The sequence below is a fragment of the Diadema antillarum genome, unplaced genomic scaffold, assembly GCF_040938485.1.
Source record: "Diadema antillarum isolate AM-2024a unplaced genomic scaffold, OU_Dant_1.0 seq00000688_RagTag, whole genome shotgun sequence".
NCBI lineage: Eukaryota > Metazoa > Echinodermata > Echinoidea > Diadematoida > Diadematidae > Diadema > Diadema antillarum.
In genome coordinates, this window is record NW_027271593.1 from 1,881,893 (window position 1) to 1,893,923 (window position 12,031).

The following is a 12,031-nucleotide window of genomic DNA, read 5'->3' on the forward strand; positions in this document are numbered from 1 at the left end:
CTCATCCCAAAGGTATCATGTCAAGAATAGAGTGGTCTTACCATTCCTCATCCCAAAGGTACCATGTCAAGAATAGAGTGGTCCTACCATTCCTCATCCCAAAGGTACCATGTCAAGAATAGGTCTTACCATTCCTCATCCCAAAGGTACCATGTCAAGAATAGAGTGGTCTTACCATTCCTCATCCCAAAGGTACCATGTCAAGAATAGAGTGGTCTTACCATTCCTCATCCCAAAGGTACCATGTCCAGAATAGAGTGGTCTTACCATTCCTCATCCCAAAGGTACCATGTCAAGAATAGAGTGGTCTTACCATTCCTCATCCCAAAGGTACCATGTCAAGAATAGAGTGGTCTTACCATTCCTCATCCCAAAGGTACCATGTCAAGAATAGAGTGGTCTTACCATTCCTCATCCCAAAGGTACCATGTCAAGAATAGAGTGGTCTTACCATTCCTCATCCCAAAGGTACCATGTCAAGAGTAGAGTGGTCTTACCATTCCTCATCCCAAAGGTACCAAGTGTACCATCAGCAGCAGACTCACATTGTGTCAATGAGAAGACTCAGATACTTAGTAGATTGATAATGATGTTATGTTTACTTTCAAAGTTAACAGTTAAGAATAGAATGACAAAATAATCATTGCTTTAGCTGATTGAGGAAGATGAAAGATGAAGAATACCTGTATGATATTCTCATCATTCAAACCATGACAATAATGCAAGGTAATTCATCTGTAATTATATTTTTGCTCAAATCAGAGAGTAACACATTTTCCCTTTGCTTCAAATTTTGACAGAATCCAACATGTAGATAGTTATGAAACAAACATGTCACATTAACATTTATTATCATCACTGCCTGACAGCACTTGAAGTAAATTGGTCAAACATGAGGTGCATTACTAGAAGATCTTACACATCAGTATGCTGCATAGCCCTTGTCCTTTAACGGTCAATTTTTCAGTGTAAAAAGAATCCTGTCCTATCGGCAATATCTCTAGTTTGTACACAATCTTGCACCTAGAGTACATGTACTTGTACATGCACACTGTATTTTGTTGTTGTTGTTGTTGTTTAAGTGTGTGTGCTGTTAACAGTGCTTATCACACAGGTTTGATTGCATCGTACAATTAAGTACAGACAAAAACCTCGTGCAAATTGTATGTAAGAAAGACTTGCTGTATATGCAAATGTAAAGCATTCTGATGGTTGGTGGTATAAATGTTATTTAATCTCGTTTCTTGCAGCTGATCCAACCTCCAGTGAACACAGGTGTACTGGCCATCCTGTCTGAGGTGGCAGGAGATTCCCTGACTAGACACCTGGCTAAGATCCTCAATGCTCTCATGACAGCAGTAGATGATAGTATTGGGACCGAGGCAGAGCAGGAGGTAGACTACTCACTTCTTTCTTTTCGGAGATAGTTTAGCGATTTAGGCAACTAGGTGTTAATTCATCCTCTTCAAGAAGTTCATCTACAGTATGGCAAAGGTGAAAGTTGGCAATATTGCATGACTTGTAGGATATAGGAAGTTCTTAAAGACAAAAATTCAAGACTTGTCAAAATGAAATGTACTCATCGATAATATCACTACTCTAGCAGAATTGTTTTAATGGGTGTAGTGTTCCTTTATATGTCTGATAATGTGTAGAGTTATAATTACACACCCATAAAGTAAGAATGTATTCCATATTTTACAAGTATAAAATGGTGATTTTCTAAGTTCATCCTCAGTGTACTTTTAATAATGATAGCTTTGTAGATCAGACAAAACCGCACAAATCATATTAAAGAATGTGTTATGTATGTATGTATTTTTTTTTTTTGTATGTGTGTGTGAAATTTGTTTGCACCAGGCCTTAGAGCACTGCCAGACAGTGATCCTGTCGGTCCAAGATGCCCAAGGACAGCACACTATCATCAATGAACTCCTTCAGAAACTGAAAGCAGACAAATCTGGTCTCAGGGTAGCAGCAGCAACACTCCTTCATGTCTACTTCAGCAAGACAACAACAAGCTATGTTGATTTCGTGCCTCAGCTTCTGAGGGCTCTCATTCAGTCCTTCAATGATTCTGATGTGACGGTTCTTGAGAGAAGTTGGGAAGCTCTTAATGCTGTCACTAAGGTATGTTGTACAGGCTGAGAATCTCTTACCATAAATAGACACCAACAAACTGTGAATCCCTTACAATTAGTAGACACCAACCGGAAGGAAAATCATCTCTGCCATGATGAACAAACAAAAATAAAGAAAACTTGGCAGCAAAACATCAGACATTTAGGTTTGCATTGTACATTTGTATGCTTTTTACTTTCAAAGCCAACATTGATTTTTAATTACTCCTACCCAATATATGTAACAAGTATCTGAAGAGAGCGAGATATTGAGAGTGTGTGTAATATTGTAGACCATATTGATCACTGTATGTTCATGTTAAAAGATGAATGGTATTGTGTTAGAAGACATGCATGCTCTGTAGACAGGTGAGTCCACTCTATTGATCATAGTTTCTGAAGGTACTCTCTCAAGCCCATATTGTTGATCTGGAATATAGTTTTTCTTAGAATTCTAAAAGTAACAAATGAAACAAAGTAGAAGACTTCCAAAAACCAAAAAGGATACTCTACACCACTGGTACAATTCATATGTGCTATATATATATATATATATATCATTTAATGATTATTTTCATTGAATAGATGGAGGTATGTAATTTGTGACATTTTGATAGGCATTTTGTTGTATCTAAAACTGAAAAATCCTGATCCTGTGATTATCGGGGGAATATGATGTCCTCATCCTAGTTGACTGTGGAAGTTGATATATGAGTGATATGTCAAACAGAACTTAAGAATGCAGTGTCTAGAAAGGCAGTAAGTATAGAGGCAAGTCACAAAGATCCTCACCACGACATGAGAATGATATGTATTAGTGACACCTTCTCACTGGAAACTGTTTTTCATGTGTCTGTAGAGTCTGAGTGCAGCAGAGCAGATGAGTCACATCCGGGCTGTACGGGATGCGGTCCGCTATGCCTCAGAGGACTGCAAGGAAGAAAATCTTCCTGGTTTCTGCCTTCCAAAGAAGGTAAGGCCACTTCCAATGGAAGGTTGTGGTTTTATGCACTGAAAGTTTTTTTGTTGGTAAGCTGTAGATTTTCTTATTCAAATTGTGTTATTTCTTAATCTGCTAAAAGAAATGTCATTTCTTGACTAAAGATTGGAGCATGAAGATTTTGCACCCTAAGTCATATTTTTGTGTATTCTGCTGTTTGTTCTTAGATGAATTACAGTGATTTGATTTTGTGCATAAAGAAGTGATTATAAACAGATTTACAACAGAGGTAAATTTTAGTTATCTCTCAAAGAGACAGCTTTGTATCAGAATGTCTGAATGACATGTGTCTTGATTCTGATGACCTGGGGCCTTGCATAAAAGTTACAATTATGGTAACTTTGCCATCCAATGGTAACTTCCATGGAATTCTTGATTTTGATTGGCTGTTGACTATTGTTACCATGGTAGTTACCTTTGGATGGCAAAGTTACCATAATTGTAACTTTTATTCAATGGGCCCCAGGCCTAATGCCATCTAGAATGAGGTTGTATTAGGAATACATTCTAAGTGAGTATTGTCTATACATGACTGCCATACTGCTCTGTTTGTCTCACTTGGTATGTAGGGCATCACTCCAATCCTACCCTACTTCCGAGAAGGTATCCTGTCCGGGTCACCAGAGGTCAAAGAGCAAGCAGCCCTTGGTTTGGGAGAGGTCATTCGCTTGACCAGCACTGCAGCCCTCAAGCCTCAAGTGGTAGCCATCACTGGACCTCTCATTCGTGTTCTGGGAGACCGATTTACCTGGAATGTAAAAGTGGCCATCCTGAAAACTCTTGGACTTCTCATTGGAAAGGTATGCTAGCTGTCTTGAGCTGTAGGCCTCGTGAGAAGACAGCTCTGTAGTGCTACGTTAGGTGGGTTCAGTGGTGGATGTGTGTGAGAGGAGGAGGACAAGAAGTGGTCCAACCTCAGATTATGTTTTAAGTCCCTAGTCAGAAAGTCTGTACAATTAAATCAGCCAGTAAGTTCATATTCAAATTAATGATTCTTGCATTGAGTTGTTTCTATTGGAAGTGATTGACAAATTGCCCTTCATTGATCTGAATAAAGGCTGATTATCATGGTTACTACATAAACACTGAAAACTAGTAATTGGTGTTTATTTGTGTCAATGAAGGGCAATTTGTCAATCAGTTGCAACAATGAGATCTTTTTATAACATGGGAAAAGTAGTAACCAGGCTTTCACTGTGTTACCTGCCACGATTTTGTAATGTTGTATGTGTAGTTTTAAAGTGGATTTTAAACTAAAAGCCTCTGTCTATGAACTCTGTGTTTGTATCAGGTTGGGGTCCTCTTGAAAGCCTTCCTGCCTCAGCTACAGACAACATTCATCAGAGGCCTGAGTGACCCTAACAGAGCCGTCCGTCTGGAGGCAGCGGCTGCCCTGGGTCAGCTAGTGGTCATCCATGCCAAGGTGGACCCACTCTTCACAGAGCTTCATAATGGTATCAAGAACATGGACAATGACACGGGTGTCAGGTAATATTACCAGCAGGGATTATAGTGATATCAATGTTTAAGTATTGCTAAGTGACATAAGTACTCATAATGAGTAGTCTTAAACCAAGATTTCTGGTTGTGACTTGGAAATGCTTGCCGTTTTGTTGAGCTTGAAACAAGATATGATTGTTGGTCTAACTGTTTTGTTTGTTTTTTTTCTCCTAGAGTAGCAAAATTTCCCGCAATTACAAAAATTGTATGTCTTGATTATTCTGTTGTCATGAATATGCATTTGTGCAAAGTGGGTGTTGGCTGTTCGGCCCACGTTGGAGCAAGAGGATGGATCGAGATGGGGGACAATGGTGCTTGACGCGAGGGGAGGAATAGAGTTTTCTTGTTACTTTAGTCTGATCTCATGGTGTTGGTGATTTGTTTTGTTGGCAGAATGTGTGACATGTTGTGCCACCACTATTTTCCTCCCTTGTGTAATACTTTCCTGTTATAGAATCACGTCACTCAACTTGCCCTTGTCTATTCATACAGACAGATACTTCAGGCCTACAGTTATGACTTATGCTTCCATTGATCATTGCCCATGTTGTGATATTCATTCATTATGTATAGAATTGTTTGTATGTAACCACATGACACACTACAGAGTGCAATGATAGTGACCTTTGACCTTTGCCCTCATAGAGAGACCATGCTGCAGGCTTTGAGGGGGTCAATAGCTGGAGCTGGGGGTAAGATTGGAGACCCCATCAAAAAGACCCTGATGACCACTCTTCTTGGTCAGCTTGCATCCACTGAGGTAGGTCACTCTTGTGCCATGCTGTACATTGACCAATGGTCTATGACCAATGGTCTAATCAAAGGTTACTGTTCTTGTGTCTGACCGTTGTCTCACTGATTCTGCTCCAAATACATCAAAGATGTCATGTCCTCACAAATCCAAGAGAAATAATAAGGAATTATTCTTTGAGATTTCAGAAAATTTTATGAAAGCTGGAAATAATGGAAACAATGCAAAGAGCTCTATTTGTCAATGCTACTTGTAAATAACGTATTAGCTTTCAGGAAGATCCATTTTTCTTGGCTTCAATCTAGCATTCTAAAATTGTCACCAATCTGTCATTGTTTTACTTCCTTATCAAAATTCTTTCTTTAAAGTAAAATGTCTCTAGTGATGCTGTCATTCACTAGCATGTAATTGTACTGACAGAGAGTGGTTGAACAAAAGATCAAAATTGATTTGATTTTGCTCTTGAGAGAAGAAATGTATTCAGGAAATGTGTCTCTTGCTGCATTGATACAGGGTTCAACATGAACAGTGGCCTGGTGGCCCAGGGCCACTAAAAGTTGATGCCAGGCCACCAGATCTCCAAAAAGGCTGTCTGTTGGTGGCCTGATTTGGCACTTAAGATCCAAAATGGATTGTTATGTTTCCGTTTATGTTGGGCCACTAAAATTTCAGATTTAAAGACTTTATTGGCCCGAATGGGCCACAAAAGAAAAGTTAGTGTTAAACCCTTATTTATGTGTAAGAGGCCTATAGGATTTCATGTTTGAATGACATTTTGAAAATCACACCAAACTGACCTTTTTGGGGGGGAGACCAGAGAAGATATCTGTTGTCTGCCATGCTGCTACTTTATTTTGTCATTTTATTTTGTTTTAGGGAAATATTCGGATTTCATCTGCTGGATGCTTGGGGGCATTGTGTGAATACCTCAGTGATGAAGATCTAGATGAAATTCTCAAGACACGTCTGTTAGGTATGTATCATGTCTTTTGGTCTGTCTCAATTTCTGTATGGAGGTGTGTGAAAGGATATGTAGTGGACAAACTTATTGGATACTGACATACTCATTTCAGAAGAGGATGTTAAACTTTGTACAATGAGTGTCAATTGTTGAAAAAAAAAAGTTACATTGTAAAAGGTATCAAGTATGATCTACTGCACACAGTCTTTTATGTTGCAAGGGATGTTGACTACTTCCAAAGCAAAACTTGGCAGCTTAGCTATTAAAACTGGGGAAGGAATTTAATTTGAGGAATCCTAAACTGATTTGTAGAGTTCATGGGGGGGGGGGGGGGGGGGTGGGGATGGAGAAGTGAATCAACACATGTTTATTTTCATAAAAAAGGAACCATTACTCAGTGAAAGATACAACAGGAACTTTTTTTATTTCAGAATTATTACCCTACGGAAGTTACAGCAGAAATTTTGCTAAAGATTGCATTTTATTTTTTCAAGTTGACTAGGAATTACCTTCGAGAATATGCAGGAACACTTTATGTAATACTTTCATTTCTTATCATAAGACTAGGATGCAGCCTAGTCTGATTCTGATCACGTACCTGGTGATATTTTCAAGGATAAAATGTTGAGCAAGTGAAGATGACCATGTAAGGATTGTACAGAGGGTGGTAAAGTCTCTACCCAAAATTCCTTAATTTTACTAGTTTAGGTTAGTACACACCTGAGGGACTTTGGACAACTTCAGCCATAGTTTCACATGGAGTGAAGGAGATCTAATATTTTTCTTTAATTTCTCGTACAGTAAATGATCCCAACCAGAACTGGGCTCAGCAGCACAGCTATGCGTTGGCCTTGTCTGTCGCCCTCGCTAGGGCACCAGACAGAATTCTAGCATGCAGCGGGGATGGTGCTGTCTTGGAGATTACAACCAAAAACTCAACCAATGACAGGGTGAGATTGCACTGTTCTTCTTATCACAAGATTTATATTTTGTAGCTGAAAAGCTAAGTGAACACTCTTACCGATAATTCTGTCACTACAAAGAAACAAATTATCTTTTAGAAGAGATGGAAATTAAACAAGCTGCCTCAGTTGGACATTAAAGGTTTTTAGAGATATTAAGTACATATCAAATTTTTCACCTGTCCACGTACAATCTAGGTGTGAGTCAGAGGTATTGATATAGTGTGTTAGTGGTACAGTAAGTATGTACACTAGGTCAGTATGAAACAAATGTGCTAATGTTAGCACATATGATAAATCCAAGACATCCTGTTTTGGCAGAGTGGTTCTCTCTGCAGACATCAGTTGAGATTAAATTGTATGTTTAAATTTACAGCCAGGAAACCACATCAGGTTATAAAATGATATGGTTTGTGTAGATTGACAAAAGTTTTATTAGAATTGAATGATGCATTTTGTGTAGATCACCTCAAGTTATATTAGAATTGAATGATGTGATTTGTGTAGATCACCTCAAGTTGTATTAGAATTAAATGATTTTGTTTGTGTAGATCCCAGTCTGTGTGGCGGGTATCAGAGGGATGGGTTTCTATGGCAAACACTGCATTCAATCAGGGAGAGATGCCCCTCAAGCCCTTGTCATGGCCTTTGTCAAGGTAAGAATTTTTTACTTTTATCTTAAAATCAGATTTCTCTACATTTATGAAGTATTATCACTGTAGTGAAGTGGTTACACTGTAGAATAATATATGTCATCTGCCTTGTATACCTCGTTTGGTGATATATTCCAATTTCAAAGGAAAATAGGTCTGTGAAACAGGTATGATGTCAGAGTCAACTCTACTCCTTGTGTGACATAGTATTCAAGGAGTACAAATGTATAAGTGGCAAGATGAATAACTACTTTTTACCGTAAAGTAACATGGAAAGACTGATTATTTTAACAATGATTTTTTTTTCCAGCCTCTTAGTTACACATTACTCCTACAGAGAGCATGATATGCAAACTCTGAATTATTGAATCTATGTTGATGATTCCACCCATTGACCTTTGCTAAATGTAATAGCAAGATACAAATTTTTGTAACCAAATTAATTTTGAAAATGTGATGAGTGGGTACTGTTAACCTGAGCCGCAAAGACTTAACTGCCCCTTTGTCTGTACCCATCTACCAGTGTTTGAACCACTCATCAAACGACATCAAGATGACCGCTGCCCAGATGGTCAATCACATTGCTATGACAGTTGACCATCCTCTGGACTCGGCCTTTATTCGGGCACTCATTGTAGTCCTGGTCAGTAACACCAAGGACAAGAACACAGCAGTCCAGGCTGACAGTGAGTGGGCCTTGGTGGCGCTGCTCAAATTACGGCAAGGCGAGGAATTCCTTCAGGTAAAAAAACAGATGAGTCCGTATGGGATCATTTACTTGTAAATAACTTCTTTTTTTTTTGGTTCCAGTTCTAGACTCATTGCCTCAGAATCATAAATGCTAAGACTAAAAGGCATTTGGTTTCAGCAAGAATCAAGGTTTGGATCTTCATTTTTTTTTTCTTCATCATGTGCTTAGCAACAGTGGTACATGTTAATTGATTCACTTAATTTGTACGGAATTAGAATTCAGCATAATATATGTTCAGCATATTGTTTTACAGTATAAAGAGTTGTAGAGTATTATGTATGTTTTCAAAATATTGTAGCCACATCTATGTTAGTACCTGTGCATCAGTAAAATCAATTTGTTGGACCTTGGGATATAGAGTAAGTAAATGCATTTTGTGATAGAAATTAATGAATAAAGCCATAATGACTCATGATTATGAAACAAAACCAGTATGACATTCACCTTGTTTAAAACATTTCATGATTTTTGCTCTCTCGGTAACCATGTGATGGATGCTAATGGCTGAAGGCCAGACTACAAGAGGTTTTGTGCCAAGTTTCCAAAATGGGAAAGTAATGGTGGTCCATGTTAGTTCTACCAGCTAAGCTAACCACAGTGTATCATGTTGATGGCTGATTGCCCTTCAGGCCAGTTGACCCTCAGTTTCCATGTATTGTTTTCACCCTCAGAATGTCCTCAAATGGCTCGATGTTGTTCCAGCTGCTAACTTGACAGACTGTCTGAAAAGACTGCGTAAGGTGGCTGCACAGAACGCCCCTAGCCTGGAGTTAGATGACACAGTCTTACGCTGACGAATGAAGAACTTTGTAGGTCGCCGTGGAATGTGCAGATTTGATTTTAAGAAATACATTGTTTCTTGTGTATGATAACTTTCTGAAGATACATAATGGAGACTTTTGTAATTATTGCTAGAGAGATATTTCCTCACAAGTGTTTCTTTTTCATGACAGATGAGTTGTATTGGAATTTCTTCCAGAAGCACAAAATGAAGACATAAAATGTTACTCTAGAGCAGAAATGATGGAATACTTCATGGGGTAGAATTCCTTTGCCCTACAGACTGAGTGACACGTTGAAAGTCAAAGAGGTCTCATGGGAGATGATGTTTTGGTAATAAGTACAAGGTGCCTCATGAAAATAATCTAGAGGAAATATGTGACATAAGGTCAAATACAAAAAGGGTATTAGAAAGAGTATCCTTTTACTATTAAGTGTTATATTACAGGGGAAAAAAAATTATGCTTAATCTTCATAAGGATTGTAGGAGTACTAGAATGTTGAATCTATTTGCCATTCTCTTTTGTGCATATGTCTGTAACTCTGCTAAAAGGTATGCACACACATATATTCACATTACATACATCAAACTTTATTCACATGAATCATGAACAAGAACCTTGGCATACAGCTGTACATTAAAGTAGCATGATTTGCACACAAGATTTGTTTGTGGTTACCACTTACACTCAACACCTGTGTACCAAGTTGGAAACTTTCATCAAAACAAGAAAACTTTGGATTAAAGAAATTATTGTCATTGTTCTTGTCTTTTTCACTGCTGGTAAGATTTCCTTGTAGTATGCTTGATGTCTATTGGCACTACACACAGATTTCCAGCCATCTACAGTGCTTCAGCTCTTTAATTATTGTAATCAGGGGCTTTACCTGTTTGCTTATTGTTCAGCAGGATAAGATATTTGAGGTCAGGTTACTCTGAAATGTCATACACTATGTATATTGTCTGCTGTATGTTTGACATGCAAGATGCGAGAATGATGCATTACAAACAGACATGAACTTTGTTTGCATTATACAATGTCTGGACAAGATTCAAAGCATTGGGATATGACAATTTAAAAGAAAACCACCAGTCCCATATAGTGTTCTATTGATAGTCTCCCCAAGGATAAATGGCAACTTCCCTTTTCTTTTCATAGCTCATGCAAATGGTTATTTTCTGCTGTACTGCATAATGCACATTTTTTTTTTCTAACTTCTAAGTAATGACTTTTAACTCATCATTATTGCTAGACTGTATTTCTTCTTTCTTTCGAGCAGGAATTTAAGGAATGCATGACTATGTTTTTCTTTCATTCCACTGTAGGGCTCACACCTGTAAATAAAATGGACTGTCCCAGACCCCTTCACAAATTCGTACCAAAGATACCAAAATAAATGAAGAAAAAAATTAATTAAAAATCAATGATGTAGTTTGGCAAAAAAATGAATAGCTGTAGATATTGAGTATGAATTCCTCTACAAACTGCATTTCGGTTGGAAGATGAAAGCTTTTCTGATGGAATTTGAGGGGACTATATTTCATTGGGTACGTGTACGGAAAATAGGTGATTTTTTGAGTGACAAGAACTCGTAGTCTGGCTTTGCGGACTCTTGGACAGAATTAGAGCAAAACAACCCACCCTGGCAATCTGATGGATGAAAGGTAATATCTCACTTATTCAGGTTAGTGAAGATGAAACACCTCATTTCTCCCAGCTATTTTACAGAATTTTTTGAAATTTGAATTTTAACACACGTCTCTATGGGGAATTATTTACCCGTGTGAGCCCTGTAGTGTGATTTTGACTCTATTTAAGATCACTTGTAAGAACATAAATGTATGGGACAATCTCCTGCATGCATTACTAGGAATGTGGTAAAGACATGCTGATCAAAATATGCTGACGTTATTTCTGATTTAATGACGAGACGTATGGTTTCTTGACTTAATTGTCTTCTCTACGAGTGATGGAGTCCAAGGGATACACCAAGTTTCATGTCGTGACTTTAGATGACACAAATAATGAGACAAAGATTGTTATTTTTACCTTGGAGATACAGAAAAAGAATGTGGATGCTAGAGTGATTCATATTTACATACATGTACATTGTCTGCTTTTGTCCCTCAAATGTTGGACATGATGTCTTTTTGCTGTTTTTAAATCAGATATACTGTATCTGTTGATTTGCTTTATTGACCGTTGGTTCTGTGTTATCAAAGGCTTCTGTTTATTTATGTGTTTTTTTTTTTGTGGTGGGAGGATTGGCTGATACAAGCCCATTATCTTCTCTGTTAACCTTAATTTGGAATAAGAAAAAGAAAAGCTTCTTAACCTGTTGAGGACGAGTCGTGAGGATACTCGGGCAGCCGTCCATGGGAAATACGTGTTGTAGCAAAATCAAACCGTGCTCTACGGGTTAACTTACAAGAGCATTAAAGTCAAGCTTTACTTCCATGACTAAGTCAGAAATCGGTGTGGATTCCGAGCAGTTTGAATGTAGATTACGCTGGAAGTGTTTTACATTGTGACATTCATCCATGTCACTTTC

General features: G+C 38.1%; 1 protein-coding gene across 1 annotated transcript in view; it reads left to right on the forward strand.

Moving 5' to 3' along the window:
* Positions 1-9,789, forward strand: part of LOC139737265 (stalled ribosome sensor GCN1-like) — a 45,840-nt gene extending 36,051 nt beyond the window's left edge. Inside the window, exons 40-50 of the mRNA XM_071647943.1 lie at positions 1,251-1,394; positions 1,861-2,130; positions 2,980-3,093; positions 3,690-3,920; positions 4,412-4,608; positions 5,266-5,380; positions 6,248-6,344; positions 7,134-7,282; positions 7,846-7,950; positions 8,471-8,689; positions 9,370-9,789. Coding sequence (XP_071504044.1) covers positions 1,251-1,394; positions 1,861-2,130; positions 2,980-3,093; positions 3,690-3,920; positions 4,412-4,608; positions 5,266-5,380; positions 6,248-6,344; positions 7,134-7,282; positions 7,846-7,950; positions 8,471-8,689; positions 9,370-9,492 — 1,764 coding nt within the window. The 3' untranslated portion in view covers positions 9,493-9,789. The remainder of the gene's footprint in view (positions 1-1,250; positions 1,395-1,860; positions 2,131-2,979; positions 3,094-3,689; positions 3,921-4,411; positions 4,609-5,265; positions 5,381-6,247; positions 6,345-7,133; positions 7,283-7,845; positions 7,951-8,470; positions 8,690-9,369) is intronic.
* Positions 9,790-12,031: the final 2,242 nt, after the last annotated feature.